Source organism: Physeter macrocephalus, chromosome 5 (genome assembly GCF_002837175.3).
Source record: "Physeter macrocephalus isolate SW-GA chromosome 5, ASM283717v5, whole genome shotgun sequence".
In the NCBI taxonomy this organism is placed as follows: domain Eukaryota; kingdom Metazoa; phylum Chordata; class Mammalia; order Artiodactyla; family Physeteridae; genus Physeter; species Physeter macrocephalus.
In genome coordinates this window covers 23,155,946-23,173,459 of record NC_041218.1, presented here as the reverse complement: position 1 = coordinate 23,173,459, position 17,514 = coordinate 23,155,946, and the positions used below count along the sequence as shown (strand labels likewise).

Genomic DNA, 17,514 nt, shown 5'->3' with positions numbered 1-17,514 from the left:
ATCTCTAACCCAATGCAATTTAAAACTAACTAGGGACACAGAACAAATTACATAAACGTTTAGAAATGAATAGGAAAGAATTTCAAAATAATATGAAATAAACTATATATATTGATTTCAAAATACACAATTGCCATTTTGATGGCATATTTACAAATACAAATGGATTTGAGAATTTATTCTGTGGTAAGACCACCAATTGGTATGGGTGATATTAATTGCATTATGTGTCAGAAAAATTGAAATTTGAAAGAGAAATGATATCTGATAATAGTAAGACATGTGCTTCTGTTAGAAGAAGAAACAGAAGAAACCAAAGTACAGAGACATTAGAGACATGAATTTTAAACTGAACCATCAACACATGTAACAGTTTTGAAGTAGCATAGCTTATTTTAGGTGGGTTTTTTTTGAATATCAATTTAGGAATATCAATTTATTTGAAATATAGGTATGCTGAAGAGCAAGTAGGGAAATCTGAATAAAGGAACATGTTCTTCATCTATCCATTAAGTAAAGGCTTTCTGAGCCCTGTGCCAGACACTATGTTACTATAGGTAGAGGAAAGTAAAGACCATTCTTGCTCTTAAGGAGCACAAAGGTAGGTGGTAGAGAAAAACACATCAGAGAAAATGGCAATCAGATAAGGATTTAGTAGAAGCAAGCCCAGGGTACTGTGGAACACAGAGGAGAGGTCCTGAGCCTTGACTATAGGGAGTTGTCTTGGCTCTAATCTCACCTGAACTCAGACTAGAGGGGTGAACAGGAAGCAAAGGATGGGAGTTGTGTTCCTCTCAAAGGGAGCATCACATGCAGTGCATCACAGTGTGAAAGTGTGGAAAAGCCAAGGTGGTCCACGGTAGCCAGTGGGACAAGGATAGCCACAGTTTGAAGGGCCTCACTGTAGTGGGTCTCTCTCAGAAAAGCACAGAAGCTAACTGTACATCCTCTGAATATCTTTCCCTTCTAGAGTTTGTGGCCTTTCTCTGGGACATGGTGACATCCAGGCATAGATAACCACACAGTGGCTCCCAAAAGATGGAAAGGGAGCCCAGCAAGAGCTCAAGCAAACACAACTCTAAAGCACTGAGACTCAAGAATAGGAAATTCCAAAGAAGCGTTAACACCTAAGCTGATTTATTTATTACCTGTCATTACTCTGAATAGAAATCTCTTCATCTGCTTCTTCCCACTTCTCCACCCTTTACCACCATCCATTAATCTTTTGTGCCACAAATTTAACTTCCTTAAAGTATACTGTGTATGGCAACATTCTAATACCATTTTCACTACAAATATAGCTGTAACCAAATGTATATGTATTAAGTTGCTGCCGTAGAGTATGAGTACTTGGGAGAGCTGCACTAGGCCATACTCAGCAATGGGATGGGCAGAAATATAGAGGGGCAGATTTGGAAAGAGGAAAATGCTACCGGGCTGGCCAGCTTCAGCTGATGTTCTGAGTGGAACCATCGACCATCTCTGGATTGGCGGTGTAACTCGCCATCTGAAGTGGCATTGTTTGCAGTGATGCTCATTGGAATAATGAGATCAAAGAGATAATACCTTAAGAAGCAAGAGTTTCGTGAATTCCTGAGTGGGCAACTTTGCAGCTCTACAGGAAGGAAGTAGGGTATCTGGCTCTTACTGTTGGGCCCTGAAGGCTTGCTGGCACAGCTCACTGTCTATAAGAACTCAGGGCAAACACTAATGTAGCTCAAAGGAATGTCTCATTCTCTGGGGAGCTTTTGACAAACATTTGGAGGAGCACTATGATAATCTAAGTATAGAAATAGAGCCAAAACGGGAGGCATTTTATTTTATTTTTTTGTTTATTTATTTTATTTTTGGCTGTGTTGTGTCTTCGTTGCTGTGCATGGGTTTTCTCTTGTTGCGGTGGGCGGAGCCACTCTTTGTTGTGGTGCGTGGGTTTCTCATTGCGGTGGCTTCTCTTGCTTTGGAGCACGGGCTCTAGGCACGTGGGCTTCAGTAGTTGTGACACGTGGGCTCGGTATTGTGGCTCGCAGGCTCAAGAGCGCAGGCTCAGTAGTTGTGGGGCATGGGCTTAGTTGCTCCGCGGCACGTGGGATCTTCCCGGACCAGGGCTCGAACCTGTGTCCCCTGCATTGGATGGCGGATTCCTTTTTTTTTTTTTTTTTTTTTAAGTCCCGTTGCGGAGCACAGGCTCCAGACGCGCAGGCCCAGCGGCCATGGCTCACGGGCCTAGCTACTTCATGGCATGTGGGATCTTCCTGGACCGGGGCACGAACCCACGTCCCCTGCATCGGCAGGTGGACTCTCAATCACTGCGCCACCAGGGAAGCCCTGGCTGGCGGATTCTTAACCATTGCACCACCAGGGAAGTCCTGCGGGAGGCATTTTAAGTATCTGTGTCTCCTAGAGCTTGTGACACTTTCTTTGGGACACAGTAACATGAAGGCACAAGTTTACCACTCACTGGGCCCCAGAAAGAGCTCCAGTAAACACAGCTAACATCCTGAGACCTGAGTCTGTAGAAATAGTATACCTGAGCTGCTTGATTTATCACCTTCTGTATTTTAGAATAAAAACTGCTTTCACTGCCCCTGTTGCTTTTTGGTTTTGGGTAGAGGGGTGGGGGCCGGGGGCGAGGGGATACTTAACCAGTATTTATTGAGCAAAATGGACTGAAGTAGCTAGATTCAGGTATCCAGGACTGAAAAAAAATCTCTAAATGGAAAAGCATTGTACTAAAATCAGTGGTTCTCAACCCGGGGCAACCCCTATACCCCTCAGAGAGGACATTTGGCAATGTCTGGAGATATTTTTGATTATCATGACTGGGGAGGATGTATTAGCATCTACTGGGTAGAAACCAAGGATGCTGCTAAACATCCTACAATCCACAGGACAGACCTCACAACAAATAATTATTTAACCCAAAATGTTAATTAGTGCTATGGTTGAGAAACCCTGTTCTAGATCTAGAAAAGCTGAATTCTAATCTACTCTATATAACCAGATAGTATGGGTTTTTTTTGTTTGTTTTGTTGCCTGTTTCGTTTCTTCATAATTCCTCCCCAGTAAAAGAAAAGCAGGTTTTGCTACATTAAAAAAATTGTTTACTGAATTTGGCAGTTTCCATCAAAAATAAAAATACAAAATAATTTGGTATGTAATTCCACTTCTAGGAATTTACTCAATAAGTAGACTCACATAAACTATACAAAGTAGTGTATAAGGATATTCATCACACTACTGTTTGTAATAGCAAAACACTGGAAACTACTTAAATGCCCATTAAAAGATGGCTGGTTAAGTAAATCATGGTGTATCCATATAAGATAATGCTATGCAGCCATTATTATGAATCATGAATGAGTGAAGCAGCTTGATACGTTCCAAAATAAAATCATTTCAGAGCTGTATTGTTTATGAAAAAAAGCAAGGTACAAAAAGCATGTAGCATGTACTGCCATTTTTCTTGAGTGTGTGTATGTGTAAATATGCTCACATATCAAGAGAATATCCCTGCAAAGATAATGAGAAATAGAGAAATAGGTAACAGCAGTGGCCTTTGGGTAAAGGTCTGGAGTACTGGCATTATATTCCCTTTGGTACAGTTTGAATTTTTTTAGAATTATACTTATGGTTTATTCAGAAACTTTAATTTTAGAATAGGTACTATATTGATATGACTCAGATATTTCAAAAATTATGTAAAGGGATGCAGTGGAATATCTTCTTTCTGCCTTCCATTCAGCCTTTTCCCACAACTCCTCCCTCTGCACACACCGAGGAAAATATCTTCAATGGTTTCTTTTGTGTCCTTCCAGAATTTCTTTATGCAAATATAAGCAAATTCAAATATATATTTTAATACCCCCCTTTTTAACACCAAAGATATGCTAAAAACCCTGTTCTATACGTTGTAATTCATGTTAATTTAAAAGTATATATGTATTTGGCTGAGCACATAGCAGTTTTTTAGAAAAATGACTTTTAAAAATCATAATCCTTTTGTGAGTTTGATTTTTTAACTATCATGTCCTTTTCTGCCTCAGGTGGAACAAAATTGGGCCACGTTACAAGGAGGTGAGATGACCATCCAGACGACACAAGCATCAGAGGCTACCCAGGCGGTGGCATCATTGGCAGAGGCTGCAGTGGCAGCTTCTCAGGAGATGCAGCAGGGAGCCACAGTCACCATGGCACTCAACAGGTGGAGGCAGGGGTGGGCGATAAAAGAGGAGGGCGAATCTGTCCCTGTATACAGATGTAAAGAGAAATGTTGTACCTCACTTTGTCACAATTGGCATTTGGAACTTAATACTCTTAGCCCATAGGATACTGTAAGTTGTTTTATAATCAGCCCTCACCTACTGCATTCCCATCCTATCCCATCCTCAGCAACCAGTCCAGCCTGACTTCCAGCTCAAGCCTTCTGGTCAAGGGACATGGGTCCCTTTTGCTTTATCCTATTCTGTGCTCCTTAACAGACCAAAAGCAGCAAGATGTAAGTACTTTGTGTTTTTAAAGGGACCAAAGGATGTAATAAAAAATCAAGAAGCTTCAGGATTGATTTTCCTTTTACCCTACTAAGAAACTGCTTTTTGTTATGGGTATTAATCCATGTTTTAGCTAGTCAGGAGCTGACTTTATTGACTTTTCAGGAAATTTGTTTCCCTTGCTTATCAGTGACTTCGAAATAAAATAAGTTTTGGATTATTGGGAAAAACTGAATTTTTTTTCTTCAGATGTGTTTAAGAAGGATACTACAGAATGGAATACTCTAGTAAGAGGTAATTTCCAAAACTAAATTGTTTTGTTCCGTGCTTGGTTCCTTCTGTTCGTTGTTGACAGAAAAAAATCATCCCCATATTCTTCTTCTTGTTGTTCATTGCTTACACAATTTTATTTTCAATGGACCCAGACATTTTAACTAATGGTTAAGAATGTGTGCTTTGAAGCCAGGCTACTTGGGTTTGAATCCCAGCTCTGTCACTTACTAGCTGTTTGACCTTGGGTGATTTACTTGAGCTCAATGCCAAGGCTTTCCTGTATGTAAAATGGGGGTAAAAACAGTGCCTACTTTGTAGGGGTGCTGTGAGAATGGGAAAAGTCAATGCATGTGAGATCCTTAGGTCAGTGCCCAACATACGGTAAGGTTGCTGTTAACATTATGTGCAGCAGCTGTTAGCCTCAAATAGTCTTTGAACTCTTGTGACATGCCAGCGCTCTACTAGGTAAGGCTGTAAATAAAGAATGCTCTAAGATATAATGTCTGCCTTAAAAGAAATCATACTGTGAATGGGGAGATTGATTTAAGTAAAACACTTAGCAAACATTACTCAGAGTGTAATTTACTGTCCAAATGTATGGTGTAGACTATGAACATAGTAGGAATTCAGTGTAAGGGGATCACTTCGTCCAAAATATAAAAATCAGCTGAAGTTTAGATTGGCTGTGGTAGACACTAGAAAGCCTTGATAAGCTTATGTACAGAAGATTTCCATCAGGCTGTATAGTATAGTGGCTGAGAAGAGGGTTCTGAGGTCGTATAGATTCAGGTTTGAATCCTACCTCTGCCATTTAGTTGCCATTCGATCTTGAGAAATTTAACCCCTGAGCATTAGTCTCATCATCATTATAATAAGGATAATTTTCATCATGTAGAATCATAAAGATTCAATGAAATGATGTATATAAAACTCATCAAAGTGTCTGGCCTGTAATTAGCATTTCAGGAATTATACTTATTATCATTTAACTTATACTTTAAGATTTGTCTACTTAGAATTGTTTATAGTGAGAAGAGATTAGAAATAGAAGGCCAGTTAAGAAGAGGCAGTCCAGGTATGACTTGTCAAAGGCATGGAAATTAGTTGTAAGAGTGGAGATATCAAGTGACTGATTTTGAAGGAAGTATGGTCAGGACTTGGTGGTTGATCAGGTATTAAAAACTGAAACATACACAAACACTTGTCCTTCCAGAGTTACCAGTGAGTCCCTGAGTGACCTGGGATAGAAACTTTTTTCTTAGCCCGTTGAACCATATCACTTTCCAGTAACATGAAAGTCTTATTTGATTCCTTAAACTTTGACTCAATCCTGCTTGTACCTTTGAGAGAGGACACACAGATAAACTTCCTGAAAGCTATGGCCAGAGTGAGACCCTCCTTCCTTTGGGTCCGGTAACCCCTCACTGTAGCATGGGGTCTAAAAGGCCACCATCAAAGACCAGAAAAACTTCATTTCATGGAGCCAGCATCTTTGCTATTCCAGTGAAGTGGGAGTGTCCTGGGAACCCTGTACATAGTGGAAAACATGAGGCACATTCTGGCTCCCTTTAGTGTAAGGACCAGGGCTTATATCTAAAGGCAAGGAGGGTAATGGTTTCCCCTGAGGGCTTGTTAACAAACTCACATGCAACTGAGGTGGCTACAGTGTTTACTCCAAAGGAAGGAGAATACAGTTCACTGTGGCATGTAGGAGGAGTAAAGAGATGTTGAAATCTGTTTGCAATCAGTTCAACACCCCATGAGTGTTGGGGGATGGTGTGTTGCAGCCTTTGCTGGGGTTGAAGAAACCAAGCCTGGCAGTCAAGACTATAGTCTATAGCAGGCTACTAGGGGAACATCATGGGCTTCCAATTCCAAGAGCGGTAACCCACTGTCTAACATCAGGAGGATTGGACTTAAGACACAAGCCCTTTGTGTTTGCTTCTCTATGGGATGAGACCCATTCCCAGCCTCTCCAAAGAATTCGTTGCTGGAAGTCATCTTAGTGAAAAGTACACAGCAAATCTGGTCTTTGTTCCTGTGGTAACAAAACGATTTCCTAGAGCTGCTCTCTTCCAGTCTCTCTTTTTCAGGTGCAGATGGAACAAGCATGGTTCTCTAACAATCACCTGTACCTCTGCTGCACTGTAAACAGCAGATGTGGGTGCAGAGCAAAGAGAGAGAGGCAGGCTGCATGGAATGGCAGCTGGAGAACAAGAAGGCAGAGGGGCTCTCTCAGCTGTTGAGGGGAAAGGGGATCAGGACAGGGGCAGGACAGACCTTTTTATCAACCATGCTGTTAAAAGAACTTTGTATAGCAAGTTAGAATGAGGGCCCTGGGCTCAGACAACCTGTAGCCCACCCTCCATACCCAAAAGGGGTATGGAGAAATTGTCATTTAACAATATGGAAGCTAGTTAATTTTAATTATTTTCAAAATACAGAATAAATTAACACTTTTAGGAAGGAGGTGGAGAGAGAATCAAAGTGAACAAATGAAAAGCAGAATGTCACAGCTCAAAAAAAAAGACCTGTTCACCCTGAACAACCAGACAGGAAAGGAAGTGAAATCATCATTTGCTTGTTTCAATACAGTGATTAATTTGAAGTTTCAGTTGTTGGTGAAGTTGTCCTAGACTTACATTCCCTCTTACACAAGTTCTGCAAAGCCAGTACAGTCCTTGCACATAGAGATAGATACATGATAAATATTGGTAGACTGAATCTACATTTGCCCTGGTAGAAATTTATGCGATGTTGTTGACAGGAAGACAGTTTTTACTGCGTGTCTACTGTGTGTAGTGCTGTGACTCAGTGCTGTGGGGAAACAAATGCTCAAGAAGGTTAGAGTTGCTGTTCTTTTACTGTGAAGAGACTTTGCTTAAAAAAAAGAAGTGAATCATATTTTTAAAGAAAAATTTACTCTTACCATTTTTTTAATGAAAATATTGACTTAAAATTAGAGACCTTACTAAAATAAAACATGGCTTTAATATATGAACTTGTATTTATTTGTCCAGTAACATGGGATGGACAACCTAGATCAGAAATCCTCTCTGGAAATAGAGGACGGGGACTATGCAACTGCCTCTTTTTCCTATAGGTGAAGGTTGGACACTTGCAGATAAAACGTTGACAGAAAAAAAGGTGGGGGGGGTGTTGTTAGAAACTTCTCATTTGTAACTCTGGTTTGGAAATGACTTTTGTCGAAAAATTGCTAAGTGGTAGCTTAGAGACATTTTGATCCCTACTCACCTTTTAAGTGAAGGTAACCTTTTTCTCGCAGTACAGTTTGATCACTTCCCATGAAGTCTAGTGGTTAGAATAGATTTGGGAATGATAGTCTGCTGACCATAGGCATCACCATTGTCCTTTGCACCATGTCAAAGATCCATCCATTGCTGCTTTGCCCCTGGCCCCTGAACAGGGCATGCAGTAACTAACCTCACCGACGTGTGGACCTGTCATCCCTGTCGGACCCCTCATCCCTGGCATCCCAGATTGCTTTAGTTGTTGCTGCTTCACAGCTTTTCTTCCAGCATAACAAATTTTAGAAAGGTACTAAAGAAAATGACTTCAAATATTTAGAGCTTCAGACATTATAAAATGGGTATGACTGGATACAGGGACTCTTCCGGGTCAGGGCTTGGGTGGCTGCTCTCCCCCTCATAGCCTGTGAAATTTCACACTGCAAGCATGTATCCAAGAGTGGCAGGACATCACCTTTATGGTCACAGAAATAAGGTTATTGTAGATTGTGATAAAAACAGTGGGGAAATGAGCAGTTGCGGAGGTAACCTGTAAACACAGCTCCTATTTCCATATAAACAGTCCTCATGTACCAGCTTTCTTCTTCAAAATATCACACAGCTGAAGCATTTTCCAAAGAATATCCTTTTTGGCTTTCCATGAAGTCTCAGGTCAGAGTGTTAAATATTTTTATCGTTAATCCGTGATAGCTGAACACTGTAGAATTGGCTGGTAATATATCAAGGGTCCACTTTGGCTCTGAATTCATGTTACAGATACTATGGAATGACTGGCTGTAGGTATCAGATCTGAAGTACGTTTTAGCACAGAGATTGGTCTTAGCTTTTAAAGGGGCTGCATGGAAACTCTATGATTCTGTTCAGCTTTTTGCTCAACCTCAATTCCATCCCCCAATTTTTTATAAGGGAAGTAAATAAATTTGAACTATGTAATCATGATCTTGAACTAAGTTAAAGGAAGCCTGGAAATTAAAAGTTACCACAGCTGAACAACTAGAAAAGGGGGTGGGGGGAATCAGCAGTTTTACATTTAACTTATTATTTTGAATAAATGTCAAAGAATATTTATATGGGGAAATACCAAGTTAGGTAAGAAAAGCAGACTATAAAACTGTGTGTACAGTATGATCCTGATTATCTGTTTAAAGTTGTGTTTAAGATTAGAAGGAAAATAGCTCTTATCTCTGCATGATATTTAAAATTTTTCTTTTATGCTTAAATGAATTTTTACAAGTTTCTACACACATTATATTATCAGAGAAAAATAACTTTTTAAACACACACGTAACAATTTAAAAACCAAGGCAAGTTAGCAAGAAGGGGAGAATTTTCTATTTAATGAGACTTTTCTGTCCATTGGATTTCTTAAACTGCTTCCTAACATCCTTATAGTGACCAAGAAGTCTTCCCCAGAAGAATGATTATGTCGGTTGCTTTACTTATTTGCTGACTCTCTTAGATGAAAGTGACACTGTTAAGTTTGGTACACGTTGCTTTGCCCACAGTCGTGACACGTTTGCCCTAACCAGTCCACAGCCCCCCGCCCCATCCTCCCCTACAGCTTGTTTTTTCGAGATGACTGCCATAGTTGTGGCAAAGTCTGCAGCTTCAGAACAAAGCTGAATCAACTGGCTTATTCGGTGTCAAACCCAGGACTTTATCCACCTCTGATAAACTAAATGACACCACCGCCTCTTCTCCATGCCCACTTTTGATACTCCCTCAGTAACTGTGCAGAGTGGTACCTGGTACTTTCCCAGGAGAGGTGATGAATTTATCTGGTGGGTTCTTTTTTTCTTTTCTTCCACATTTTAACATCTCTGAAGTTTGGATGGTAAACTATAATCTTACGATTACAATTGTCAGGAACTTTTTTTTTTTTTTTGTCTGTGCTATGAGGCTTGGGGATCTTAGTTCCCTGACCAGGGATCGAACCTGGGCCCTGGCAGTGAAAATACGGAGTCCTAACCACTGGACGCCAGGGAATGCCCAGGAACTTTTCTTTTTTTGCTGGCACATGAAACAGTAATACATTTTATAGTTTGTATCATCATAGAATCAATAAAAGTGGGTATTTATGCATATAGTAAAAGCATACAGTAAGGAAAAGAAAAACAGGATACAAACTGCTAGAATAGTGTTTACTATAAATAGATAGCTAATACCTTTCTGTTCTGCAGAGTGCTTGGTTTGCAGTGAAGGGAGGTTTATTATTTCATTATGTTTGTAGAGTCAAGGATTTGGGGCTTATAGTGATAATTTAAACTTTTTAAGTGTTAATTTAGTGCTGACTTCATGTACATGAAGCAAAAGGAAGGGCTGAACTTTGCAAGATATTAGTCAGCCATTACTTTGTATTTGGAATCATGGATGTAAACCAAATTGCTATTATTTGATATATTTTTGTGTATCTTTTGAAAAATTTTTATTTTATATTGGAGTATAGTTGATTTACAATGTTGTGTTAGTTTCAGGTGTACAGCAAAGTGGTTTAGTTATATATATACACATACCTATTCTTTTTCAGATTCTTTTCCCATATAGGTTATTGCAGAGTATTGAGTAGAGTTATTATTTAATATTAATTGACTAGCAAGTCCAGGTTGCTGACTCCTCACATTATCATCCATCCTTAGCTATAAAAAGGCAGTTTCAGATGCTCTGCCTTGTGTTACCGTAAAGAGAAAAGAGAAAAAGAAAACCTTGTGGTTGACAACCAAAATGGCTTTTGTATTGTGAGTATGGATCAGAGCTTCCACTATGGCTTACAGGCACTCGATCTTGATAAAGAAGGGACTGGGAATGCGTGCATTCTGTCCTCAAACACCCATTTCCTGGGTTTAAAGAAAATCTCACATTAGCTGTATAAACGTGAAAGACTTGGGATTTCTCTAGCTATTTATTATTATCATTTAAAAATTGCTCTGATTCTGTCAATCGCACTGGAATCCCTTATGTGCTGGTAGGCTCACAAACGTGGAGTCAGTGGAGAGATCCTAGGAAAGGTTGAAAGTTTGGTTTGTCTTGCTGCAGTGCTCTACCTTTATTCAACTCATACATCCCCCCTCCTCTTTCTATACCCACAGCGAAGCTGCCGCCCATGCCGTCGCCACCCTGGCCGAGGCCACCTTGCAAGGGGGGGGACAGATAGTCCTGTCTGGGGAAACCGCAGCAGCTGTCGGAGCACTTACTGGAGTCCAAGATGCTAATGGTAAGAGAGCATAAATATTTTATTGAATTTCTTCCCTGTTTCCGCTTAAACCTTCATGACATGCCTGACAACAAACCCTTCAGAATGAGGTTGAACTTTGATTTGAGTTTTTTTATATTGGTAGGCAATTGATACCTAGGAAAATTCTAGGAGCCTCTGATTCCTTTCACTAGTGGGAGACTTGGGGTTTTCTGGGAGGGAAAAAAAGCCATAATAATGTCTACCTAACTGAATGACTTATTTGAAAAGTGACTATTTGCTGTGACAGTACTTGCTGAGAGGGGTTTTTAAATTTTCCGTGGGGTACATTTTGTCTATTTTCTCCCATGGGGTAGATCAGTGTTCTTTACTATAGCAGAGACTCTCCTGTGGGCAAGTGCACTGTGGTAGCGAGGAATGTTCTGACTATCTCGAGAAAGGCACCACCATCTCACCACAAGGTCAGCCAGCAGGCTGTGATAAAGGTGCTTTTCTGATTGATGCTAGGGGTTCTGCTTCCCGCTAAATGTGGCCTCACCAAGGACCTCCGGATTGAGCCAATAACTTGCCTCCACCCTGCCCTTCTTTCCCGGCTCTTTGACTTCCTGGATATTGGTGATATCCTGAATAAACAAGAGGGATAAAGTTCATAGAAATATGATGACAAAAATTTACAGCTCCAGTCCAGTTCTTTGGATCTACTTCAGCAGGCTCTGGGAGTCAGTAACGAAGTCTTGAGCTGCCTGGGAAGTGCCTCAGAAGTCTGGGTCAAAGTGGAAGACCAGTCCTGTTCTGTGAGACTCCGTGTGACTGTTTATTAAGCTTTTAAAATATACATATAATTAGGCTAACTAGGACAAATTAACTACTGTATGGTTTTTGGAGATTTGTAGTTTAAAGTCCTGGCAAGAGGATAGATAATGACGTACTTTTATTTAGGCAGACAGTTCCTTTAATGGCATTTAGTGGCTGAAGGAAAAGTCCCTGGCACGTTTTTTAGGGTAGATCCCTAAGAACTAAATAACATGTTAGTTGGAAAAGTCTTTGAAGAAAGACACAATGCTGCATCCTCCTTCAAAAGTGGGGAGAAGAAAGCACTTCTGTCTCCCAGAGAAGAATAACAGGAAATGTAAAGAGCCATGTGGCTTCTGAGAATCATTTTCTTAAACAAAAAACAAAAAATCACATATTAAAACTACAGCCTGCTTTTTCTGTAGGGCTAGGGGCTTCCATGAACTAACCCAAATAGAGATAAAGTTGATCTTAGCCAGAACACTGCAAGGTAAAGGGCATCTTATAGCCATGTATGTTCAGGGTGAAATGGACCATAGTTGGAATTAAGGAAAACCTCCCTCTTTAGCTCGAATCCTACCCCTATTTCCTTATCTTTTTCTATTCCTCATTTCAGTCCTCATCTACCTTGAACAGAAGATATCTCACTGTGTCACATTCTTCTGAAGTGCAATTCCTGTTATTCACTATGCAACTACTAAAAATAATTCCCTGTGTGGGTTTGATGGGAGACTTTGTTGTCCCTTCTAGTGGTCTTGACCTGTCCGGGTGAGGAGAAGAGACTGCTTTATAGTTCTGACTCCTCCCTAGCCTCACCTTTTCAGGTAGATGAATTTATAGGTAAGTGTAAGGACTCTCTGGGGTTCCCGCCAAGTAGATCTATTCAGCCATGAGATAAAGGTGAACCACACCACTACTGTTGATTCCTGGAAGCTGCTTCTTTTCAGTAGCTTGGGCTGTGTGAATCAGTTGTGTTGACTTCATGTTGTTGGCCGCATTTGTGATAAGAGAAAATTATGATCTACATCCAAAAAGCCAGTGGTTCCCCAAAGCAGACCTAGTTTGTGACCTGCCAACATGTGTGAACTCAGACTTGAGAGTTGGATTTACCACTTTCTTGGTGCTATATCAAATCAGACTGTTGAGTTGTGCCTTATCCTAGTAATATTAGGTGAAGGCACATATCATGTCATCTATCCCTTGGGAATCCAGAGGATGAATCTAATATTGGATATGATCCAGGTAATTCTGATGCTCCTTCTGCCTTCTAGCATTTTTACCCAGAGTGCTATAGGATTTACTCTGGGATTTGGAACCAGAATATTCTCATTTAACCAACTAGTTTTTCTGTCTGGAATTTCAAGGGTTCTTTTTTTGTTATTCTTTCAGATTGTGTCCTATTGGCATTGTTTGTCACTTTTGTGATGACAAGCTTATGGTATCTGCCAGTAGACCAAATTTATTATCAGGAAGAGTTTATTATCAGGAAGATGATAGCAGAACAAGGTGCTATTTGGTAACAGACACTACTGGGGAAAGAAATACATCCCAGATTCCAGAATATGGCTTAAATAAAAATCCTACTAGCAGATGACTCTTCTAAGAACAATGCGGATATTGGCCTGTTCCGACCTGAAGCAGGAGTTTCAGCATCTTCTGGGATGGAACTAGAGGGGATGGAGGACCATTGTGTGTGAAGCTTGATAGAATACAGTAACCAATGTGAGATGGCTGGGGCAGTGTAGGTGCAGTGGTTTTCAAGTTAAAGATAATGACACCTTCATGGCAGAAGTTTAAATTCCAAATTACCAAGGCAGACCTGACCAGAGATCTTGTATCTGAAGACTTCTTTTTTCTGGACCCTATCTCACCCCAACACTAAAGAGACTACTCAAGCACTAGCATTGCTCTATTTCATTTATGTTCTCCCTTTTTTAATAGTGGTAAATGAGTCTTTGGTCTTTTATGATGGTGTTTCATGGTTTGGTTCAATTCAAAGATTTTCACAGGTGCCTTTCTCTTTGAAATGCCTAAGTCTGGGAAAGGCCTCTGGTTGAGTTCCTTCCTTTACCTCTTCTTTTCTTTCTTCTTTTTTTTTCTTTTTAACACAGTTATCCCTTGCTTTTCCCCCCAACACATCTTAAGAGGTTGAACAATTTTAAATTGCCCATTGGTTTCCTTTTACTCTGCCATCCTCTGTACCCTAGAACTCCCTTTGCTAATGGACTCCAGAACCAATGAAGGCAGGCTCACACGGGTTGAAGAACTCTTGAGTGATATTCACATCTCACCCATCCTTGCCACCCATTGTTAGCAATTCTCTAGGGAACCAGATCCACAGATCTTTCATCTTTCTTCCTATTTCTACAAAAAATAATGAAAAAAGCTAGATGGGGGGAAAACAAAACAAATAATTGAAGTTCATAGTGAATCAATAAAGGTAATGGGAATCATCTCCTTCAGTTATTGTCCATCAAGCTTTGTACCAGAGCTGCTGAGAAAGGATCAACATTTTCTAAAATGGCTGACACTTTTTCTAACAACACCACAAGAAAAAAGGGGAGCATAGCATTTGCTGGGGGTGTTTGTTTTGGTTTTGGTTGTTTTGGTCCTGATTATAAAAATCATCTATTATCTCACTACATAGAATGTTAATAGTTTGAGGGTTTGTTTTTGTTGAGTTTTTAAAATATGGCCCTTTTTCCCCATTCATAAGGTTTTTTAACCTAATTAAGATCATGTTGTACTATTTCATAACTTATTTTGAAATATCTTAACCATTTTTATGTGGTTAAATATTTTTTGATACTTGCTAATATATCATCATATTATCCATCATGGTAACCAGTTCCCTACTGTTGATAATTTAGGCTATTAATAATATTTCTACAACAAAAATAATACTGTTCATCTTGGTATAAAATCTTGTCCATACCTTTGATTCTTTGCTCTCTACATAGCTCATACTTGCTTATACTTACAACAGAACTGTTTAGAACATGCTTCGTTACCCTTCACCGAAATTGGATATTAGCATAATTTGCTTTGTGTGTGTGTGTGCCTATTTGGTAGGCAGTAAGTTGTATTTCATTTTAATTTGCATTTTTAATATTAGTGGTAGATAATTTTACTTTTTCCTTCATGATTTTATCTACACGTGTATTTTTGTATTTGTCTATTCGTGTTCTTCACCCGTTTTTCTGCTGAAGTCTTTAACATATGAAGAGTCTTTCCAAATCAATAAGAGAAAGAGAAAGATGTAATCCCTATATTGTATATGTTGCAAGCTTTCCCTGTTTATTTTTATTTCACTTCTGTTACTTTCACTTTTTATTTTGTTTTTATTTTTTAAAAATTTATTTATTTATTTATTTGGTTGCATTGGGTCTTCGTTGCTGCACACGGGCTTTCTCTAGTTGCATCGAGCAGGGCTACTCTTCGTTGCAGTGAGCAGGCTTCTCATTGCAGTGGTTTCTCTTTTTGCGGAGCTCGGGCTTTAGGTGCTTGGGCTTTAGTAGCTGTGGCTCGTGGGCTCTAGAGCGCAGGCTCAGTAGTTGTGGCGCACAGGCTTAGTTGCTCCGCAGCATGTGGGATCTTCCTGGATCAGGGATCGAACCCATGTCCCCTGCATTGGCAGGCAGATTCTTAACCACTGTGCCACCAGGGAAGCCCCACTTTCACTTTTATTTCCTTAATTGTTTCTCTTTTTTTTTTTTTTTTTGGTTTATGTATTCATTCATTCATTCATTTATTTATTTATTTATTTATTGAAATTTTTTTTTTTTAACATCTTGTTTCTCTTTTTACCTTTATGTTTACATAGGCCCCAAGTCAGATCAATATCTATATGCCAGTTCTTCTATGGACTCAATTTTCATTTTAAATACTATAAAATATCTGGAATTTATTTTGGTATATGGCATTAGGTAGGAATCTGAATCATTTTTTCCCTTACATAATTAATTATTCCAGCATCATTTATCCTATAAAAAAGGTTGAAATCCATCCTTTTAAAACTGTTTTGAAATCTCATCTTTATTATGCAGAATTCTTAAATAGACTGTGTAAGGTCTTGTGTGGGGCTCTTTTGTTTCTATTCATCTGTTCTGTTCTTTATACTGTAATATTTTATTATTGTGATGTTATTCTTAGCGGCTAGTGAAAGGCCTATTTCCAAATTTGAAAAAAATTCAATCAAAATTCCAAAGAGTTTTTTTGCAGAGTGAACTTCACAATAATTTTTAAGTTCATCTGGAAAAATTAAGCCTCATCCTAGAAAAATATCCTACCAAGCCTGTTAGCAGAACTGCTAAGAAGTTTTAAAATTGTCTAATTTAAGGTTTCTCTTCTCCTTCTGCCCCAGTTTTCCCCGGGGCAGGGGACATGGGGAGTGTTCATTATGACAAAGATGGACCAGGAGTAGGAGACAAGTGCTCTGAATACTGCCCCAGTGAATTGAATAATGGGACAGTAATTGTTGCTGGAGAAAACATTGTCCCTGCTGCAACCATGTTCATTCTCTTAAGACCAAACCAGGTGTATCTTTCTAGACTAAGAAATTGTGGCCATCCATTCTGTTTATGCAGAATTCTATGGAGGCTCAGTTCTTGCACTTTGAAATTTTAATCTCTCTTTTTTTCCCCAACTTCAATTTCATTTTTGTATTAAAGATGATGGTGGGGGCACTGCCCACTTATGGTGTACTCCAAGGTAGGACATAGCATTCTTTTCTGCTGTTAGCCTTGCATTCTGTCTCTCAGTCCCATTGTCCCATTAATTTTATTTATTTAACAAACATTTCTATAATGCTTGCTTATGCAAGCACTCTGCTAAGTGTTTTACATGCATTAACTTATCTAAAACTCAATAAGGTAAACACTATTATCCCCATTTAACATATGGAGAAACTGGGACACAGAAAGTTTTGGTAACTTAACCAGGTTCACACAGAGAGTAGCATAGTGAAATTTGAATTCAGGCAGTTTGTTTCCAAACCACTCTGCTCTGCTGCCTCCCTTTGATGGGAACTGTTTCTGCCTGGACTCCACAAATCCAGTGTGATGATTGTCTCCCAGTGTTGAACAAATAAGTTTGGAAATGTCAGGGCCTTTCTCCCATCTCTGCTGAAGGCCACTTGCCTTTGTCTGGTTTAGCCACAGTGCCCATCTGCCCCAGCTGTTCCTCATGGCTGTAGGGATCCTCTGGTGGTTTCTGATGCCAAGTGCTCCTCTGCTCAGCATCCCCACCCACTGCACACGCATGCACGCACACGCACACACAGGCTTTCCTTTGCTAGCCTGGAGAAGCCTCTAGGTCTGTGCGTTTCTCTGGTTCCAGAAGTCACAGAAGCAGTCAGCAGCTGGCTGTCAGATTTAAGTATTTTCAGTGAGCTGGTTACTTTGCACTTAGTGAACATAAGAGGGATGGGTGGGTGCTGTTTATTTTTTATTTATTTATTTATTTAATTTTTATTTTTGGCACGCACGCACGGCTTGTGGGATCT

The 17,514-nt window shown here is 39.7% G+C and overlaps 1 protein-coding gene across 12 annotated transcripts in view; it reads left to right on the top strand.

The window, feature by feature from the left end:
* Positions 1 to 17,514, top strand: part of NRF1 (nuclear respiratory factor 1) — a 129,436-nt gene that overhangs the window by 91,126 nt on the left and 20,796 nt on the right. For 8 of the 12 annotated variants that reach the window (XR_003679732.1, XR_003679733.1, XR_003679731.1 and 5 more), the window contains exons 9-10: positions 4,044 to 4,201; positions 11,116 to 11,240. Coding sequence is in view for 8 of the 12 variants with exons in the window: in XM_024129223.3 (XP_023984991.1) it covers positions 4,044 to 4,201; positions 11,116 to 11,240 (283 nt within the window). In the remaining 4 variants the exon portion in view is untranslated. Of the gene's footprint in view, positions 1 to 4,043; positions 4,202 to 4,389; positions 4,496 to 11,115; positions 11,241 to 17,514 lie in introns of all 12 variants that reach the window. The other 4 variants (XM_028489763.2, XM_028489765.2, XM_028489764.2 and 1 more) reach the window with 1 other exon arrangement.